At 42.1% G+C, this 22,572-nt stretch overlaps 1 protein-coding gene across 1 annotated transcript in view; it reads left to right on the forward strand.

The window, feature by feature from the left end:
- LOC138797497 (EF-hand calcium-binding domain-containing protein 6-like) overlaps positions 1–22,572 on the forward strand; it is a 105,647-nt gene that overhangs the window by 38,927 nt on the left and 44,148 nt on the right. The window contains exons 7-13 of the mRNA XM_069977738.1: positions 6,925–7,062; positions 8,334–8,449; positions 10,307–10,458; positions 11,627–11,823; positions 13,430–13,537; positions 15,121–15,186; positions 20,081–20,191. Coding sequence (XP_069833839.1) covers positions 6,925–7,062; positions 8,334–8,449; positions 10,307–10,458; positions 11,627–11,823; positions 13,430–13,537; positions 15,121–15,186; positions 20,081–20,191 — 888 coding nt within the window. The remainder of the gene's footprint in view (positions 1–6,924; positions 7,063–8,333; positions 8,450–10,306; positions 10,459–11,626; positions 11,824–13,429; positions 13,538–15,120; positions 15,187–20,080; positions 20,192–22,572) is intronic.

Consider the following 22,572-nt stretch of genomic DNA (forward strand, 5'->3'; position numbering starts at 1 on the left):
AATTATTGGGGTGCATTTCTCTGGTAATAGGTTTATAATTATGAAAAATATTGGATTACAATAAAATCTCTGCACAGAAAATTAAAATTTTCAAATTTCTTACACACTTAGCTTTTATTTCTGTGACTCCCCTAAAGGGTTAAAACACTTTATGGATATGCTTTTGCAGAGTGTGGGGGGTGCAGTTTCTGAAATGGGGTGCTTTGTGGGGCTTTCTAACATACAGGCCCCTCAAATACACTTTAAACCTGAACAGGTCCCTAAAAATATCTGATTTTGAAATTTTACTGAAAATTTGGAAATTTGCTGCTAATGTTTTAAGCTTCCTATTGTCTAAAAAAAATTAAAGATCATTTAATAAATGCCGCCAACATAAAGTAGACATGTTGCTAATGCTATTTAACCCCTTCACGTCAGCCATCTGTATATATACGTTCCTATTGCACATGCCCCGTGCAGTAGGAATGTACATATACGTTCCTGACTGACAGGGGCTTTGTGATGAGAACGGGATCGCTGCAGGGACAGCGATCCCACTCTCATCTGTGTACAGCACCGGAGATAATGAGGATCAGCTGCGATTCCGCAGCTGACCCCCATTAACCCCTTAGTGACCGCCGAAACGGCGATCACCAATGGGCCGGTGCCGCCGCTGTATTTCATCTCCCCCCACCGTGAATCCACGGTGGGGGGAGATGAAATAAGTAAAAATCAGACCCCAGATCAGCCCCCTAGTGCCCCAGTCACTAACCCCCCCTCCCGCGGCGGCCATCGGATCCAAGATGGCCGCCGCGATCACTGTGAACAGACTAATGTCTGTTCACAGTGATCAAGCAAGAAAAATGAATGAAAGCCCCATGCTCTCCGCCACCGGAGGTAGCGGAGAGCATGGGGCAGTCATCGGGACCCCCCCTGTGGGGTCCCGGTACAAGCGATCAGCGGTATATACTATATACCGCTGATCGCTTGTGCCATGTGCCGCCGGCACTTTTTATCCCCTGTCACCATGAATGATTGGTGACAGGGGATAAAAAGTGATGTCCCCCCACCCCCCAAGTCGCCCCCCACCCCCCCTGTCACCCCCGTCCCCCAGTCACCCCCCCTTCCCCATATACTCACCGGAACCGACGGAGCTCCTTCCTCCTCGACGTCCTGACTGCTTCTGATGTGCGCATGCGCGCCAGAAGCAGCCAGCTCTGAAAATTTAAAGTGACAGAGACCAATTTGGTCTCTGTCACTGAACTATGATTACTGTGATAGAAAATATCACAGTAATCATAGTAATACAGTGAAAATGAATGTATAAAGTACAAAAAGTGACAAACATACAAAAAAATAAAACACACACTTTTTATTATAGTAATAATTACAGTTTACTCCCAAATTACCCCTAACCCCCCCCCAGATTACCCGTAACCACCGCAGGTTGCCCGTAACCACCGCACGTTGCCCGTAACCACCCCAGGTTGTCCGTAATCACGTCAGATTGCACGTAACCCCCCAGATTACCCGTAACCACCGCACGTTGCCCATAACCACCGCACGTTGCCCATAACCACCGCACGTTGCCCGTAACCACCGCACGTTGCCCGTAACCACCACACGTTGCCAGTGACCCCCTCCAGATTGTCCGTAATCACCCCAGATTGCCTGTAACCACCCCAAATTACATGTAACCACCCCAGATTAGCTATAAGCACTTCACTCTATCCGTAACAATTCTAGATTGTCTGTAACCCCTCCAGGTTGCCCCTAACCACCGCAGGTTGGGCATAACCACCGCAGGTTGGGCATAACCACCCCAGATTGCCTGTAATCATGCCAGATTACATGTAACCCCCCAGATTGCACGCAACCACCGCACGTCGCCTCTGACCACCGTACGTCGCCTCTGACCACCGCACGTCGCCTCTGACCACCGCACGTCGCCTCTGACCACCGCATGTCGCCTATGACCACCGCACGTCGCCTATGACCACCGCACCTTGCCTCTGACCACTGCACGTCGCCTATGACCACCGCACATCGCCTATGACCACCGCACCTTGCATCTGACCACCGCACCTTGCCTCTGAACACTGCACCTTGCCTCTAACCACCCCAAATTGCCAGTGACCCCCTCCTGATTTCCCTTAACCACGCCAGATTACAGGTACCCACCTCAGATTACCTATTAGCACTTCAGTTTATCCGTAACCACAGCAGGTTGCCTGTAACCACAGCAGGTTGCCTGTAACCACCCCAGATTGTCCGCAACCACCCCAGATTGTCCGTAACCACAGCAGGTTGCCTGTAACCATACCAGATTGTCTGTAACCACAGCAGGTTGTCCGTATTCACCCCACGTTGCCCATAACCACCCCAGGTTGCCTCTAACCACCCCAGGTTGCCTCTAACCACCCCAGGTTGCCTCTAACCACACCAGGTTGCCTCTAACCACACCAGGTTGCCTGTAACCACCCCAGGTTGCCGTAACCACAGCAGGTTGCCTGTGACCACCCCATGTTGACCGTATCCACCCCAGATTATCCATAACCACCCCAGATTACCCGTAACCACCCCAGACTGCCCGTAACCACCCCAGACTGCCCATTACCACCCCAGACTGCCCGTAACCACCCCAGACTGCCCGTAACCACCTCAGACTGCCCGAAACCACCTCTAGATTACCCGTAACCACCCCAGATTACCCGTAACCACCCCACATTACCTGTAATCTAATTTTTTTTATTGTATTTTAGTAACTGCGCTATTCTAATAACTGTTACTAGCTGCGGTTTTGCTCCAGCAAATTGGCGCTCCTTCCCTTCTGAGCCCTGCTGTGTGCCCATACAGTGGTTTATGCCCACATATGGGGTACCGTTGTACTCAGGAGAACCTGCGTTACAGATTTTGGGGTACATTTTTTATCCTGTTCCTTGTGAAATTTAGAAATTTCAAACTAAACCAACATATTATTGGAAAAATTCAAGTTTTTCATTTTTACTGGCCAATTTTGAATACTTTCCTCTAATACCTGTGGGGCCAAAATGCTCATCCTACCCCAAGATGAATTCTTTGAGGGGTGTACTTTCCGAAATGGGGTGATTTTTGGGGGGATTCTATTCTGTAGACACTACAGGGGCGCTGCAAACGCACCTGGTGCTCAGAAATTTCTTCAGAAAAATCTGCAGAGAAAATGCTAATTGGCGCTCCTTCCCTTCTGAGCCCGGCTGTGTGCCCATACAGTGGTTTATGCCCACATATGGGGTACCGTTCTACTCAAGAGAACCTGCGTTACAGATTTTGGGGTGAATTTTCTCTCCTGTTCCTCGTGAAATTGAGAAATTTCCAACTAAAGGAACATATTATTGGAAAAATTCGAGTTTTTCATTTTTACTGTCTACTTTTGAATACTTTCCTCTAATACCTGTGGGGTCAAAATGCTCACCACACACCAAGATGAATTCTTTGAGGGGTGCACTTTCCAAAATGGGGTGACTTATGGCGAGATTTTACTCCGCTGGCACTACAGGGGCTCTGCAAACCCACCTGGCGCTCAGAAACTTCTTCAGCAAAATCTGCATTGAAAAAGCTAATTGGCGCTCCTTCCCTTCTGAGCCCCGCTGTGTGCCCATACAGTGGTTTATACCCACATATGGGGTACCTTTTTACTCAGGAGAACCTGCGTTACAAATTTTGGGGTACTTTTTTTCTCTTATTCCTCGTGAAATTGAGAAATTTCAAACTAAACGAACATATTATTGGGAAAATTTGAGTTTTTCATTTTTACTGTCTACTTTTGAATACTTTCCTCTAATACCTGTGGGGTCAAAATGCTCACCACACCCCAAAATGAATTCTTTGAGGGGTGCACTTTCCAAAATGGGGTGACTTATGGCGAGATTTTACTCCGCTGGCACTACAGGGGCTCTGCAAACACACCTGGCGCTCAGAAACTTCTTCAGCAAAATCTGCATTTAAAAAGCTAATTGGCGCTCCTTCCCTTCTGAGCCCCGCTGTGTGCCCATGCAGTGGTTTATGCTCACATATGAGGTACCGTTGTACTCATGAGAACCTGCGTTACAAATTTTGGGGTACTTTTTTTCTCTTGTTCCTCGTGAAATTGAAAAATTTCAAACTAAAGGAACATATTATTGGAAAAAATTTGAGTTTTTCATTTTTACTGTCTAATTTTGAATACTTTCCTCTAACACCTGTGGGGTCAAATTGCTCATCCTACCCCAAGATGAATTCTTTGAGGGGTGTACTTTCCAAAATGGGGTGACTTATGGGTTTTTTTCTCTCTGCTGACACTACAGGGGCACTGCAAATGCACCTGGCGCTCGGAAACTTCTTCAGCAAAATCTGCAATGGAAAAGCTAATTGGCGCTCCTTCCCTTCTGAGCCCCGCTGTGTGCCCATGCAGTGGTTTACGCCCACATATGGGGTACCGTAGTACTCAAGAGAACATGTGTTACAAATTTTGGGGTGCTTTTTCTCTCATGTTCCTTTTGAAAATGAGAAACTTTAATCTAAATGTATATATTATTGGAAAATTTTAATTTTTCATTTTTTTACAGCCTAATGGTGAATACTTTCCTCCAGCCCCTGTAGGGTTAAAATGCTCATTATACCCCTAGATTAATTCTTTAAGGTGTCTAGTTTCCAAAATGGGGTCACTTATGGGGGTTTCCAGTATACAAACCTCCTAAATCAACTTAAAATAAGAACTGGTCCCTAAAAAAAATCAGTTTTGGAAACTTTCACGAAAATGTGGTAATTTGCTGATACATTTCTAACCCCCGTAACACCCTAAAAAAGTAAAATATGTTTATGAAATGAAGCCAGAATAAAGAGGACATGTTGGTAATGTGACTTAGTTACTTATTTATTTAATACAACTTTCTTTTTTTAGAAGCAGAGAATTTCAAAGTTCATAAAATGCTAATTTTTTCAATTTTTCATGATATTTTGATGTTTTTCACAAAAAACACACAAAGTAGTGACCAAATTTTGCCACTAATATAAAGTGCCATATGTGACGAAAAAACAATCTCAGAATCGCTAGCATACGTTAAAGCATCACTGAGCTATAAGCGCATAAAGTGAGACAGGTCAGATTTTGAAAAATGAGCCTGGTCTTTTAGGTGCAAATAGGCTCGGTCTTGAAGGGGTTAATATATAATTTATGTGGTATAACCACTTTCTGTATACGCAAAAAAGTTTCAAAGTTGGAAAAATGCAGTTTTTCACATTTTTTCACATTATTTGGGTTTTTTTCATAAAGATTCAGAATCAGCCGGATAGGTAAAAGCATCCCGAAGTTATTAATGAATAAAGTGACACTGGTCATATTCATAAAATTTGTCTCTGTCATTAAGGCCATTTCAGGCTCTGTCCTTAAGGGGTTAAGAGCTATCTGGGTCCCTTTAAGAGCAACCTGGGTCCCTTTAAGAGCGACCTGGGTCCCCTTAAGAGCGACCTGGGTCCCTTTAAGAGCGACCTGGGTCCCTTTAAAAACAAAATTATGTCCCTTTAAGAGCGAAATATGTCCCTTTAAGAGTGACCTGGGTCCCTTTAAGAGCGACCTGGGTCCCTTTAAGAGTGAAATGGGTCCCTTTAAGCATGAAATTGGTCCCTTTAAGAGCGACCTGGGTCCCTTTAAGAGTGACCTGGGTCCCTTTAAGAGTAACCTGGGTCCCTTTAGGAGTGACCTGGGTCCCTTTAAGAGCAACTTGGGTCCCTTTAAGAGCGAAATATGTCCCTTTAAGAGCAAAATGGGTCCTTTTAAGAGTGACCTGGGTCCCTTCAAGAGCGACCTGGGTCCCTTTAAGAGCGACCTGGGTCCCTTTAAGAGCGACCTGGGTCCCTTTAAGAGCGACCTGGGTCCCTTTAAGAGCGACCTGGGTCCCTTTAAGAGCGACCTGGGTCCCTTTAAGAGCGACCTTGGTCCCTTTAAGAGCGACCTGGGTCCCTTTAAGAGCGAAGGGACCCAGGTCGCTCTTAAAGCGACCCAGGTCGCTCCTAAAGGGAGCCATGTCGAACTTAAAGGGACGGGAGCCAAGTCGCTCTTAAAGAGACGTCACCCAGGATTAAAGTTTCTCTTAAAAGGAAGTCACTGGTAAAGGGGCGCTCTGGAAGTCACTGGTAAAGGGGCGCTCTGGAAGTCACTGGTAAAGGGGCGCTCTGGAAGTCACTGGTAAAGGGGCGCTCTAGAAGTCACTGGTAAAGGGGCGCTCTGGAAGTCACTGGTAAAGGGCCGCTCTGGAAGTCACTGGTAAAGGGGCGCTCTGGAAGTCACTGGTAAAGGGGCGCTCTGGAAGTCACTGGTAAAGGGGCGCTCTGGAAGTCACTGGTAAAGGGATGCTCTTTTCAAGCACTATGTATTTCCCTGGAAATGCAAATCTAGTTTTAATTGATTTCCATTATAAAAAAACGGATCAAAACGCATCCTTTTTTTTAATGTACACAAAAAGTTACTTTATTTTTGTGTACATTACAAAAACTGATGCGATTTGATACTTTTTTTCATAATGAAAGTCAATGGAAAAATGGATCAAAACGGATGCACACAATTCTATCCGTTTGTTTTTTTTGTAAAAACAGATTACCAAAACGTATTTCAAAAACGTAGTGTGAACCCATCCTAAGACCCCTCTTAACACTAAGGTTTTGTGATAGTGATTCCAAAACTCCTGGTTTTAGCTTTAGAATTTGAATTAGAAAAACATTTTGTGAAGTCAAAGCCAGGAACAGAAGTCATAAACTTGTACTGTGAATGATTGTACTGTGTAAGTAGAATATCAGTTTATTACATTTTGTGGTAAGATTGACTAAGTTGTTTGCAGACAAAGCAGTGATAAGTTTTTTTCTACACGTTTGTATTAGATTGTACAATTTATACCCGCTATACAATTTTTTTTTTATTGCTATTACAACTAGGTTATCAGAACTTACTGAAGTAATATCCGAGAAGAAGCCTGATGGCTCAACAAGGATTTTGCTCCCAGAGTTCAGAGATATTCTCAGACAGCTTGGATTCTGTATGGAAGATGAAGAGTTTAATAAACTTTGTAAAAGGTAATATGCTATTTTTTCTATTTATAATACAATCAGAAACCTTAGTGTATCTTTTTCTTCATTAAGAACTTTCAGGTATCCAGATTTCTTATGAAGTCCCTGTCATAAAAAATAACTTTAATGGTAAATCTTTATCAAGATCAGATGTCAAAAGTTATTGATCACAGTGGCTCTCACTGCCTTGACCCGCTGTGATCAGGAGGTATAGCTTGGGAGAGAGCGCTGCCATGCAATTCACTCCCCGGCCGTATCTCCGTAACTTCTTATTTCAACAATGTAGGTCTACATGTTTTGGCCAGTATGGCAAAGGCAGTCTGACAAGACACGGACAGTGAGCCCTGAGCTGACCCCACCCACTGTCCCTGCCTACTTGCCATGGGCGGCCCTAAACGGCCCGGACAACCACGGAGTTGGTCCCTACACTGAGTAGGTGCGACACACAAGACAAACCAGGTCAGCAACAGTCGAACAGCGTAGTACAAAAACAGCAAACAGGAGAATAGTCGAGGTCAGATGCAGAAGGTCCGGAATACAGAGTGAACTCTAATAGTCAACAGGGAAGAAAGAAATTTGCTGCTTTTTATCTAGGATCAGAGACTGGGTCCAGCAAATGATTGGACCAGCCCTGATCCCAGCAGCAAGTTCAGCTGAGAAGATCAAGCAAAGCAGTAACCCCTGCACTGCCAGGAGTCTGCCAGGAAAAGCGGGTGTGGCTGGCAAATACAACACAATTCAGAGAGTGCAAAAAAAAACAGACAAACTTAGCGCCTTCTCGACCGCACGGCACGGACCGAGGAGCGCAAAGTCATATTCCTAACACTACACTATTGGATTTAATGGCTGGGGAGTAGATCATGCTGCAGCATCCTCTCCCCAGCTATAACTCCTGATTACACTGCTGAGACCAGCTGTGATCAATAACTTTTAAAATGCCTGATGACTTATCAAAAGTTCTTCTTAATGACTGTTACTCTTTAAAGACAGTCTTCTTATGAAACAGAAGCTTTCTAAGAACCCATATTACCAAAATACTTTTAAATACCTACAGTACTTGGAAAACATGTCAATCCACTGAAAATAAAAATGTTGTTGGGACAGCAGTTATCCCAAGTATTCTTGTCCCTAATGTCACTTTCTCAGAGGTCTGAATAGTTAGGATACACCATAAAGAGTTTGCTGATGGGGTAAACAATTTGCTTGAGTTATTGTGTTATGTGATAAAATCATCTTTGATCATCTGTGATCAAACTGGTCATGTAACCATACACTAGGTATGACGTGGATGGAGCCAATGTGATTAAGGCCGATTATCTGCTGAAAAGACTTGGAAATGAAATCGACAACCAGACTTCAAGCAATATAAAAAATAAAAGTAGAAAGACAGAAAGTAAGTAATCTACGTTTTTATTGCTCTCTCTGTTATCCGTTTGCAGACTGTACTTGTGTCATACATACAGGAATTTTCTTGTGTTTAAAAAACCCTTTGGGAAATATATTGGACATATAGAGTGGATATGTCACCATATTGTCCCCTGTGTAACAGGCAGGAGATTTAGGATTGCAATAGTTTGGAGCATTTTTGACTATATATACAAAGTAAGGCTATGTTCCCACAGCGTAAGAGACAGGTCACGGAACGGCCGGTCTCTGAAAAGATTATCCTAGCCGGTACTGCAATACAGGCCGGATGATCTTTTGGGCTGCAGAGTTCTGATGCGGGCACATCCGTGCGCGCCCGCATCAGAACACTCCACTGCACACTATGGAGCGAACAGCCGGATCTGCTCGCTCCATAGTCTCCACTAACATGGTTTTCAGCAGTTGCTATTCACTGAATAGCGGCCGCAAAAAACTGACATGTCAGTTATTTGCGGCGCTGCAAGAGATCCTGGCAGGAACGTATACCATGTGTATATGCTCTGGCCGGGATCCCATAGAGGAAAAGGCCGATTACAACAACGGCCGTACTTTTAGGAAAACATACGTTGTGAGAACATAGCCTAAGGCTGGGTTCACACACACATTATATTTCGGTCAGTATAGTGGTCCTCATACTGCAACAAAAACCAGAAATTGAATTGAAATTGGATTGAAAACACAGAAAGACTATGTTCACACAATGTTGAAATTAAGTGGATGGCCGCCATTTAATGGCAAATAGCCTACGGCTATGTTCACACAACGTATGTTTTCGTAAAATCACAGCTGTTGTACAACGGCCATGATTATTACGAAAATATACATTACATTTCCTTCTATGAGATCTCGCCCAGAGCGTATACACCTAGGGGGACATGTATGAAAAGGCAAAAATGCCTTTTTTAGATGCAGATGGGGCAGATTGGGGTTAATATATTTGCAAGGGTATTTTTGCGAATATTTTTTCGCATCAGCTCTATCTGCGCCACCTTCACCAGTGGGGCGGAGAGGGGGTGTTACGGGGATGCGGCAGCACGCAGAAGGGGCGCGGCCTCTGCATGTGCCGCATTTATCATTTTTCCGTCGAAAATTTTTTCGCACGGACTGGCTTCGTGTGCTCGGGATTTATGTAGAGGCAATGCACCTCTACATAAATCCCCTGAGCTCCGGAGCTATGGGGATATTTGTAAGCCCGGTATAAAAAACGCCGGACTTCATAAATGTCCCCTATCGTATATGCTCCGGCCGGGAAACAACTGACATGTTAGTTTTCTGCCATAGAAAACCATGTCAGTGCACACTATGAAGCGAGCAGATCCGGCTGCTCGCTCCATAGTGTGCAGTGGGGAGTACTGATGCGGGCGTGCACAGATGTGCCCGCATCAGAACCCTGCGGCCGAATAGATCATCCAGTCGGTACTGCAGTACTAGCCGGGATGATCTTTTCAGAGACCGGCCGTTCCGTCACCCAGCTGGGTCACGGAACGGTCGGTTTCTTACATAGTGTGCAAAAAATTATTTTCATTGACTTGGTTGTCACAAATAATAGATGAAGCAGCTCTTACTATATTCACAAGCCCCATTCAGTACCTAATGGGTCCCAATGGGTTCATGATACTCTAGATATTGGCGTATGATGTCAGTCATATATGTCAGCTTGTACAAGCCCTTAGGAAAGACAGACAATACAGAGTTTTAAAACTTATGTTTTTACGTTGTGTGACTGCTGTACTTGTACAGCTGCAATGCTGTAATATAGTTTGTATCTACTGTAGTCACTGTTGTCACCTAACCAGTCTGGGTTTCATAATCCACATCTCTCTAGCTCCAGTAGTACACTCTAGAGAAATGTCTTGGGCAGAACTGGAACGGAAAGCCTCACTCAACATAGAGAAGTGGTTGAAAGATAAATTCAGAGAAGGCTTTCGTAGCATGAAGGAAGAATTTGAAAGACATGACCCACAAAGAATTGGCAAGGTGTGTAGAACTATATTTTATATACAGATGTGGTAGTTCATTTTGTTTTTACTGTAAAGGCAGAAGTATATTGGGCACAAACAGTACATGACAGAATACATATGTCAAAAGTATTAGGACACCATATTATTTATAAAATGAAAGGGGAAATTAAATATCTGAATATGTCAGTAATGGGTAAGGGGGCCTATCTTTTTGGCTGTGTCTGGAACAGCCACCATATTGGATCAACAGAAAAAATTTTTTTAGTGGGAAAGTGATTGTGTAGCATAACAAATAAGAGTTGTCTCAGAATTTGATTGCCGCAGTCAGATTTGCAATATCTCTTGTTGTTCAAAAGTCATCAGTAGTGTTGAGCGAACTTTCCAAACTGTTTGGGTTCAGCAACGTTCTCTGAACCAAAACGCTTTGCATTTGACTTTCTGGCAGCTGGAGAAGTTGGATGCAGCCCTAAGAAGTCCTGGAAAACATAGATATATAGGCATACCTGGCAGCCCTTGAGTGGCATCTAACTTCTTCAGCCGCCAGAAGTCAAATGCCGAGTGTTTAGGTTTAGAAAATGTTGCTGAACCCAAACAGTTTGGCAAGTTCGATCAACACTTCATCAAAACAGAAATATGCTGTCCGTGGTACTGAACACTAAGCTGAAGGTGCTGGATCCAGTCGTGATGAACCACAAAATATATTGCAAATCTGATTCCAGGAATTACTTTCTGAGAATTCTACATGACCATCATCCCATTGGAAAACATTGTGCTTGATCAGATATGGCAGCTTTCAAGATGGTGGCCATGTGCTGTACATAGCCTAAGGGCCCTATTACACGAACCGATAATCTGCCAAATTAGGCCGTACGGCGGGTCATCACTCCATGTAATAAAGACAACGATCACCGGCTGATCATATCTTTAGGTCCTGACCTAAAATCATCAGCCGGTGGCTGCACAGAGTGTGGAAAAAACAGGAAGAGACTTTACACTTTACACTTTTAAAGCAAAGGCTGCATAGATATTTCTACCGATCTCTGTACAGCCCTTGCTGCAAGATATAGGGGCTCTTTTAGTATATTGATCGGGCTGTCTAAAAGATCAGCCATTTATCTGTATATATGATATGATATGATATATAATAAAATAATCAATTAAATAAATTTTTTCTTTTTCTTTAGGTTGAAAAAAATGATTTCCTCACAGTATTGGAAAAGTTTGACCTTAACCTAAAAGATGAGCATTTTAACCTGTTCCTGGCAAGATGTGGCCTTGAAAACTCTCTGACAGGCATCAGTTACATGGATCTGCTAAGAAATTTCCAAGACCGCAGTGAGAAAGGCATCACCCACAAGATACTCTCAGACCCAAATCATAGGTAAGTTGGGTAGAACCAGTTGTGCTAATCAACAACTAAAAAATGAGGAACCATAGCTTTCCTTCATTCCTTAAATTGTTAAAAAGCATGTTAAAAAGGGGCGCAGTATATGTAGAAGTCTATGTAGAAAGTATATGTAGTGGAATCAGTGCATTCTCCCTCCCTCCCGTCCCTTGCTGCACAGGGTTTGCAATATCTCTTCCCTCTCCCTGTGCTGTGCAATATCCCTTCTGGCCATGCTGCCCGATGCTGTGCAGAGGGGTGAGTGCCAGATAAGAAGTGCTCACCCAGCTGCAATTCTTTACAAGAAGCTATAGAAATCTCTATACAATGTATGAATTTGGAGTTTAAGCTGTTCAGCTCAAGTAGCAGTATTTAGACTGGATACAATTGTATATTAAATTCAATTCATTTATGGTCAATAAATGATGCTTATAAATAAAGTGGGGGGGAAAACGTTGCCTGTACATCTGCCAAAAGAACAACCTTCTAGTATTATTGGGGCTTAAGATAGCCTTTGGACATATCTGACAAATATAGATACCACAGCTATAGTATAAAACAGGGTATGAACATATAGAAAAGGGTTTGGCGTACACGCACACCCTAGTTCTATGTGTGTATTTTAAATACTATAATATTTATATTTGTTAGTCAATAGTGAGATATAGAAGCCTGCACCGCTCCAGAACTGTGCACTGTCTAGATGAGCACCAGGGAACAGTCTTGAAGCCGGACTAAAGCTGTGAATATGGCTGCTGTAAAGGGGGTGCACACTACGGAGGTGAGAAGTACTTGAGTGGTAGAGGAGAAAAACGCAGTAGCACTCACCCTTAGACTTTTCAGCTAGCGACTTTATTTCAATTCACATGCTGTGGGGAGGGAGAGGGTTCAGGTGTGTACGCGTCCTGGGACGGCCGTTTCGGGGACACGCCCCCTTTGTCACCTGGTCGACAAAGGGGGCGTGTCCCCGAAACGGCCGTCCCAGGACGCGTACACACCTGAACCCTCTCCCTCCCCACAGCATGTGAATTGAAATAAAGTCGCTAGCTGAAAAGTCTAAGGGTGAGTGCTACTGCGTTTTTCTCCTCTACCACTCATTTATATTTGTTAACTTCATATTCCTGGAAAAAGAAAGAACATGAAGTTTACTTGTAACTTGATGTATTTGCACACTTGTCCGCTGGGTGGCACTAAAGACTGCACAGCTAATATACTGATAAACTTTAAACAGCTTGTGTAGTTACATATTATTGAAAAGGTTTTGTTTCCTCAATAATGCATACTTTAAATATAGAATATTAGTAATACAAGAAACAGATGCCCTTACATTAAAATACATTATTGTAGGCAGTCTTTTTGGGTCTATATATATCTGCTGATCACAGTCACTTTCAATATTAGAATTGAGATTACTATGGTACTTCAAGACTGTTGTAAAAGAGACTTACCTTATAAATGCCTGTGTATATGGGAGGGGATTTATTTTTAAGTAACTTCTTTATATTGAATTTTGAAGGCCTTACTTTTTGTCTTTTGTCGTTCATAAATGCTATGTTTGCCTATGTGCAGTTCTAACAGTGTTCATTTTGTTACCCAACTGAAGATTTCATCGGGAAGGAGCCATTAGCCCATCATCTACACTAACTGCGGTGGAAGCACGACTAGCCAACCTCTTCCAGTCAGATTTCCTTGCCCTGCTGGCTACTTTTGAGTATGTTTTTGTTTTTTGTTTTTTGCATTTAAGAGTCGACAGATATCAGACATTTGTTCTTCAATGGTTGTTACAATATTACTGTAGAAGTGGTTCAAATGTTTAAATGTCTCAGAAAACATCAAATTATGTTGTACAGGAGACCACAGATAAGTATTATTGCTGCCTTCAGTTTTATGTGTTTTATAACTATTTTATAACTATATGTGGCCATAGAAATGACATCTTGTTTAGGGAGCCCAACAGACAAGCTATAAGTAGCACCCTCATCATTGTGAATTATGGGATGCAATAGTACTATGGTTCCACAAGGTTCCATCCAAAATTCATAATAATAAAAAAAGTTGGCAGCAATCAGTAGAAAGGTATTATAATGTGCTGTTAAAAAATGCACTCTCTCTCATGAACACTGGTGACCATTTCTATCATTGTAGAAGATCACTAACATCAGGACACCACTAAAGCAGTCAATGAGCCGCTGATTGGCTGATTTAATCTTTTGTGAGGCCTGTAAAATCAATGTTATTGGGTGCATACCTCTCTGTCTAAACACCACTGTCTATTACACCACTGTCGAATCACAGGACAGCACCTACTCCTCTCTGCTATGCTAAGACTTAGTACTGGAGAGTGCATTAAGCTGAACAGGCTGACACAAGCAGTCCTGGTCTATACAGTGAACTACTGCAGTGTACTGTACTGTGGACATGGGATGCAGGACCAGCTCAGGGCAAAATAAGGGCTTTTTAAGTTGTGGTTTACTTGTGTATATTGAGTATTGTGGTCCTCATATTGCAACCAAAACCAGGAGTGGATTAAAAACACAGAAAGGATCTGTTCACACAATGTTTAAATTGAGTGGATGGCCGCCATATAATGGCAAATATTTGCTGTTATTTTAGAACAACGGCTGTTATATTGAAATAATGGCCGTTATTTACTGTTATATGGCGGCCATCCACTCAATTTCACCATTGTGTGAACAGATCCTTTCTGTGTTTTTAATCCACTCCTGGTTTTGGTTGCAATATGAGGACCGCAATACTGACTGAAATATACGTAGTGTGAACATAGCCCTATGGTGTTTCAAGGAGTCCGCTTTCATTCATAAACACAGAAACAGCGGAGAAGTTTGCAACAATATGAACTGTGTAGCATCCACACATGGCCGCTATTCTACCGTATCTCCTCCTCTCAGGTATTAGAGATACCTCTCTAATAAGGGGGTCTGCATAAAACTGGGTAGGTACAGTATATGACACATAGATTCAAGAATCATGCAGAATTGTGTATTACCCTACTCCCAGCACTAGGTATAACACAGTAACAGTTTTACCTGGTTTGCTTCATCAAGTTGCTTATAATATATATAATAGAATGTGTACAGCCCTACAGTGTCTCCAACAACAGTTCAAGCCACACAGGTCCCCACCAGTAGTAGCCCTTGGGTGCAAATTTTACACTTTTGAATGATCTGTATATCTGATCTTAGAGTTTTGGGGAAAACTTCTCCGGATAACTGTACAGTATTTCTAATATAAAGAATACAGCATGCCCTGGCTAATATATTATTTTCTTTTTAGGAAAATCGATAAATTCAAGAGAAATGTCATAAGTCAACAGGAATTCCGAGCAGCAATAGAGAGCAGGTATTTTTTTTTATTACAGTCATAGTTAGACATGGACTAACAATTATGATAAAAAAGTAGACCCTCCTTAAATTCTATGGTTTTATGTATCAGGACAGTATAAATATCTGGTCATTGGAGGTCTTAATATTAAGGAAATACAACATTGGATGAACAACCACACCTTCCAAAGGTTACAATGCAATTATTTATATAACAAAAACTAGACCAAAATTCAGAAACCATGTGTGATACATCTTTACTGCTTTCATGAGAATTAAGAGGCTAAGTAGTAGCCAGGTGCTGCAAACTAATGCTACGTTTACACGGAATGATAATTCGCCCGATAGTAGGATTAACAATGTTGAAGTAACAATGTGTTCTTCATAACGATCAGCGTTTAGATGGTACGATATATCGTACGGAAAATTCGTTTTGCGATCATTTTGCGATCGCTTACGCCCATCTCACACATAGGGTAAATCGGTGAACGACTGTTTACACGGAACGATCTGCAAATATTTTGCAAACGATCAACAACGATTTGAGAACTTTTTGAAAGACCAAAATGAACGATTTATCGCTCGTCGCTTGATCGTTTGCAGCGTTTACACGTACAATTATTGTTCGAATTCGATCGTTATCGTGCGAATTCGCACGATAATCGTTCCATGTAAACGCAGCATAAATGCCCTTAATTAATTAGTCAAAAGCCAGTTTGATCACCTCTATATAAGCAGATGTTTTGGCAGTTTTCTGGGCTGGAGAATTCCTGCACGTGTTAAAGCGACTCTGTACCCACAATCTGTCCTTCCCAAACCACTTGTACCTTTGGATAGCTGCTTTTAATCCAAGATCTGTCCTGGGGTCCGTTCAGCAGGTGATGCAGTTATTGTCCTAAAAAACAACTTTTAAAGTTGCAGCCCTGTGCCCAACGGGCGTGGCCTAGATTGTGTATGCATTAGGCTGGCACAACCTCTCTGTCCCTCCTCCCCGCCCTCCTCATCATTAGGAATGCTCGAGGCAGATTGCCTCCTATTCCCCACCTGTGTTAGCCCGGCACATGGGCTGGATCGTTAGGGCACCTGTGCAATGTTTAGACAGGAGAAAATGTTTCAGTGGCATTCATAATGATGGAGAGGGTGGGTAGGAGGGATGGAGGGGTGGTGCAAAGTTAGGGGACAGATACGATACTCCCGTTGGGCACAGGCTGCAAGTTTAAAAGTAGTTTTTTAGGACAATAACTGCATTACCTGCTGAACGGACCCAAGGACAGATCTTGGATTAAAAGCAGCTATCTGAAGGTACAAGTGGTTTGGGGGGGTCAGATTGTGGGTACAGAGTCGCTTTAACACAATGCCAAGGAGGAAAGACATAAGCAATAATATTGGTTCAGTAGCACAAGAATCTTCTGACTCTTCATTACTGTCTCTTCATTGTGTGATACAACTTTTGTTAATGCATTATTTTTGATGGAGGACTTGCAAAGGTTTTTTTTTAATGATTTTTTAAATAATTCTTTAAGACGTTAAAGTAATCAAGGATTCACCTTTTTTTCTTATTTTTCTGATGCTGCTGTAGAAATGAAAAACAAAAAGTGGGACCCCAGGTACCTACCCCAGGTCTCCCACAGCTCCAGTTGCAGTTTCTTCTGGCCAACCTTAGTTCCTCTCTTCTCCCTGCTATTGAGACAACAGGTTGGAGTAGGACCTGACCTCTCAGTCAATCACTGGCAGAAACAGGACACTGCTGTGGCTAGTGATTGGCTGAGAAGGCAGGTCCTGCTCCGATGAGTCATCTTGGAAGAAGAGAGAAGCAGAGGAGGAAAGGAATGAGCAGTCCCTGCAGATCCTATGGGGCTTCCCCCCCCCCCCCCATTTTTACAGCAGCATCTTATTTTCTCATTTCATAAATATTTTTCTTTTACATTTTCAGGAAACTTTCTTACATGTCATAAAGACAATTGTAAAGGTTTCCAACATTTGGGAAACAATTGAGGCATACTTCCTCAGCTGTACTACATAGCCCCTGATGCCTAATCCAATTTTTTTCCAGATATAAGAGTGTGTATAAATCAATGCTTGATATTTTATGAGTATTTGTGTCCTCTCCTTCATCATTTCCCCTGCTGCTCCTATGCCTTCCTCTACACTGTCTCACAACCTCTGTCGCCTTGATTCCCACTATTGTCTCCTAATCCTATCATTGTCTCAATGTTCCGTCACTGTCTCCCATTCAACCCTCATGCATAAGAGCCATTGTCGAAGTGTGGACGGCTGACATGAAAATGGAACTTTTATAGGGATGCTGTGGTCATTCATAGTAAAGCCTGTTGTATGTTAAGCGCATGTCTGACTAGTTTCCTAGTTCAGCTGCCCCAATGCCACCAGTACACAGGGACATCTTGAATATGCATAGATTAAAGAAATAAATAGCTGTGGGAGAATGGTATAGCTCCTAAGTGGCTAAACCATTTAATAACCAGTCAAGAGTGTTGAAAGTGTGTCCCCCATGGTGTATATATATTAATATCTTGCATTCTGAAAATTTGGGGGTAAATTTCCATTCTAAAGTTGTCCATTCTAGTTTTTTTTATTTAAAAAAAAAAAGAATACTGGCTATAATAGAAAGATGTCAGAAGAAAGATAAGGCATCGCAGCTTTCTGTGTATAAAGTTGTATAGCCACAGACTGATCACCGTGCCCATGCTGACCATGTGAACATCAGAACTGAACTAAAGGGAAAAACACATCTCCAGGATGCACTAGACTAGGGGAGGAAGGCAAGCTGGCAGAGGCAATGAGATTCTCTGGGCAATGTACTACTGGAAAAGGTTCAGGCCTGGCATTCATGTGAATGTTACTTTGACATGTATCACTTACCAAAAGACAGTTGCATACCAAGTACAGCCCTTTATACCAGTAGTATTCCCTAATGGCAGTGATCTTTCAGGATAATGCCCTCTGCCAGATGGCAAAAAAGGTGCAGAAATGGTTGAGGAATATGCTAAAGATGTTAAGGTTGGCAAGCTTGATCCATGGAGACCCCACATCTTAAATTATCTTCTAAAATATCTTAGTGCCACACACCACAGGACAATTGTGGACTCCATGGCTTGATGAGCCAGAGCTGTTATAGTAGTGCATAAGGCACAGTACCTCATATATAATTTACCTTTCCTTGTTTCCTGGTGGCTAACTTTTGGCGTCACGCTGTCTCCGTCCAATACCTCTTCCACTAGGGTGCAGGCGGGACAGATACAATGCTGAGAAAGCTCTATGTTAGCAAACTCATGCCCACTTGCAATGGCCAATGGTCGCACAATGTTGTCACAACTGTGTGTATACTAGCCACTGTAGCATAATTTTGCCTACATAAGCCTTTCACAATTTAGTACCTGTCTCACCATCGCAGCCCAAACCGTTCAAACCAGCTTAGATTGTATTCGGCAGAGATGACACAAACCTGGAAATGGGCCTCCAAGGCATGAATAAAGGGATACCTTTTCAGCTCACTGGATTGCCCCTGCAATGCTGGACTTGCTATCTTTAAGATAAGAAGCCTTCAGGGTAGTGTGTGATTTCATATTGCTCAGGAGACATGTCCATGCTGTAACGTAACTCTGTTTTCCTGTGTCTTTCTTTTCTTACCAATAATCATGCAATGATTTAAAACATCTGATAATCGGTGCCTGTATATGCATAAAAATTAAATCTCTAGTTCATTTTATTTTGTAGACTTGTCCATCTATTTATTATTGATAATATATTATATTAAATGTAAAATGTATTCCAATACTGACCCCCCATCGCTTGGAGTCTAAGCAGATGTCCTTCATACTAAGCCCTTAACATCTTCATGTTGTAGAAGTGTGGGTTTGTAATGCTAAATATTACTTGTCTTCATTTCATATGTCTCTAGAGGTTAATGCATCTAACCTTTAAAGAGCTGATATAATTGCATTAAACATATTACCATATTTTATTGTGAAGGGCTATATACCCTGTACGTACAATATAGGGACAGAGAGAATTGCCTTTTATATGCTAATGAGCTGTGATATACATAACTTTACAGGACATTTAAGTAAGTGGCCTATTTAGGCCTGAGAAAGACATTTATGTCTAAAGCCATGACAGGGAATCTTTCTGTATTTTTTACAAAGGTCTATTTTATTTACATAAATCTGTCAAAGTGATGAACAGTCTGCAAAATGAGTTGAATGGTTACTTTTGGCATAGTGTTCTTTACCCTTGCGACAAGTAAAGGAACTTACCGCTATTCCCATCCCCTCTGCAACCTTCTTCCATCCGAAGTCAGCTGTCCATTATCAGCCTCTCCACATAATGAATGAGGCCTTGTTCATCATTATTTTCTTAAATCATCCTGATTTATTCCTGTGTTTTAGGGATTAAATTGTGCTTCGGGGATGAAAACACTTATTTGCTATTGAATACATACAACCACTTTGGAATATATGTATGCAAGGTTTCTTTAGGGCTTTTTTTTTTTTTACAATATTCTTTCCAAATTCACTTCTTTTTCTCATGAAAAGCAATGTTTTTGTACATTTCCTTTCATGCCAACCAAGGCGACTGAAAAGCCCTTTTGAAGTGCTAGCTTGTTTAAGCGATACCACTGTTTTAGCCTAATGAATACGGTCTTACAGAGAGGACAATCCGACATGGCTCTCTATGCTGGTATCTCATCTGGCCAAGCTCTCTGTCAGGGTTTTGGGCTTGAAATTCTTTCACTGCTGAAAAACCTGATTAACCTCTGATATTCACGTGTGTGCTCTGGCTGGCGAGGGGCAATGAGGTGACAAAGAGTTAATGGCAACCATATGCTTGGATTATTGAGGGTGCCTGCGAGCCAAACCAGCTCTTTGACTGACTGGCACTAACTTCTGTTTCAGGTTCGGTGTGGAGATTACTGATGAAGACTTTGAGCAGCTACTTGACAGAATCCCCCTTGACGAAGATGGGAATGTCAGATACCCTCACTTCATGGCAATGTTTGATTCCCGGTAATTAATGTCTTCTGTCGATCTATTCTTTGCAGGCAGTTTGTGCTTAGAATACACTCCCCACAAGCATTGGTATATACAATACTTCATTCTTGTATATAGCACCATTGTGGGCTGCAGCTAGGTTGGAATTTGTTGCAGTTCATGTTAACTAAAAAAGGCTTACATATTGTAATATACTGTGCAAAGGACATCACAAATAGATGTCAAATTATTTCAAGTTTTAATCAAATACTGGGTAATTTTTGGCTAAATTAATTTGTTTGATAATGGCTACGTTCACACAGCGTCGAAAATAGAGAAAAGGCGGCCAATTTTGATATTTAAAAAAACGTCTGTTATTGCTGCGATTTGGCGAAACGATATCTGTTATTTTAGACTCAAAATGACGGATGTCATTTTAAATGGAGCTGAAAAAACGTTGTGTGAACATAGCCATAAGGTAATATTAGGTCATTTCCCACCTTCACTCCAAAATACTCTTATTTAGCAGGGAACAAGAGTATGAGGAAACCTAAAGGGCTCATGTGAATTCACATCTATTAACTACATCAATAAAATCCTTTCCCGCAAATGGACGTATTATTTTGTACAAAATGGGACCTTTGAGCACCAGTAGGATTTAATGCTACATCCTGATCTTGTGGCCACCAAGGTGTTAATGAGAATTCACACTCAACAGATTCATTGAAGAAATTCCTGAGACTGAAAATCTCTTTCACTCATCTGTAAGGCTCAGTTTACACGTAAAACACGTAAAACTGGCGGAATTCTCTGCCCCGGAATCCCGCCAGCCTCTGTGTCATACTGGGAGTCTATGGGAGGCTCACCTCTACTCTCGACGCTAAAGAATTCACATGTCCATTCTTCAGCGCGGAGAGAGGAGGTGCGCAAGCCTCCCATAGACTCCCAATATGACACGGAGGCTGGCAGAATTCCGTGGCAGAGAATTCTGCCCGCGGAATTCCGCCAGTTTTACTCCTTGTGAACAGAGCCTACAATTTCTGCAGCCCATTAATTTCTGAAAGCACCCATCTACAGTAGATGAAGGAGGCAGTTGATCTAGATATTTCTAATGTTCCAAGTGTGAATTCACTCTAAATGTCATAGGTGTATCTAATAATTACAACCTAAGACTATGTTCCCACCACGTATAACACTGTCCGTTGTATAGTTGCACATTCCCGCTGCCGTTGCACGTTCCTGCTGCTGTTCCTGATACCTCTGTATTGGCTGTATGAACATTATCTTTTCACAATTGACATGTGAGCACCATCAGGTGTGCCCTAAAATCAATTAACCATTTACTATAATGTAAAGTACGTCCGCCGGCTGTATTTTACATTGTGTGAACAGCTATTGTTTCCGGACGCTGTTCGGTGAAAAGAACGAAGTGTGCACATAGCCTAATAGTATAATAGAGAACTAGAGATGTGCATACTTACAGAACGTTTGGGTTTGCGCGAACTGGAACTATCAGCATTTTGATTCCTGCAGTCTGGAGAATATGGATGCAGCCTGAAGACTGCCTAGAAAACATAGATACAGTCATTAGCTTACTGTAAGTTTGCTCAACTGTCAATACAACAATAATACATTTTTAAAAAGGAATGTTTAATATATTTTACAGGAATACAACTTGATAATGCTGCATTGTTGGCTTATGGCTGTATGCCATATTTTCTCATGTATAATATTTGTGTGACAGCACTGAGATGGCATACTGTTGTGTTATTGAAATGATAAAGACTTTCAAAAACCTCTTGGCATGATGCCTACCTGTCAGATGTTATGAATTCCTGGGTCTCTTTCATTTTGGCATATGGCTATACTGAGGTGCAGAGTAGAGATGAGTGAACCGGTTTGGCTGGTATGGGATCCGGTTCGGATTTTTCCAAAAATCCGAGTCCAATCGGATTCAGATTTTTGGAAATCCGCTCCGATTCCCCCCCCCCCCCGCTTTCTAAAATGGCAGTGGGCGGGAAAAGCGCTTTCCCATGATGCCCGGAACACATCCAAACAGCAGGGATCTTGCACTAGCCCACCCCCTGTGTGACGTCGGTAAAGATAGATAGATTAGGCATAGGACAGCAAAGGTTGCACAGAACCAAAACGTGCTGTGCAGATATACAAGTCCTTTACATCTGATAGTGTGTATATCACATCCGTCTTATCCTGAGAGACAAAATACCTGGTGCAGGTGTATAGCATTATATCTTAAGAAAAGTGCTATATATATGTAGACAATTTCTGTACTTGGACCCTTCTGATTGATAGTGTGTATATCACATCCGTCTTATCCTGAGAGACAAAAATACCTGGAGCAGGTGTATAGCATTATATCTTTAAAAAAGGTGCTATATATATATATATATATATAT

Source organism: Dendropsophus ebraccatus, chromosome 7, assembly GCF_027789765.1.
Source record: "Dendropsophus ebraccatus isolate aDenEbr1 chromosome 7, aDenEbr1.pat, whole genome shotgun sequence".
Classification (NCBI taxonomy): Eukaryota; Metazoa; Chordata; class Amphibia; order Anura; family Hylidae; genus Dendropsophus; species Dendropsophus ebraccatus.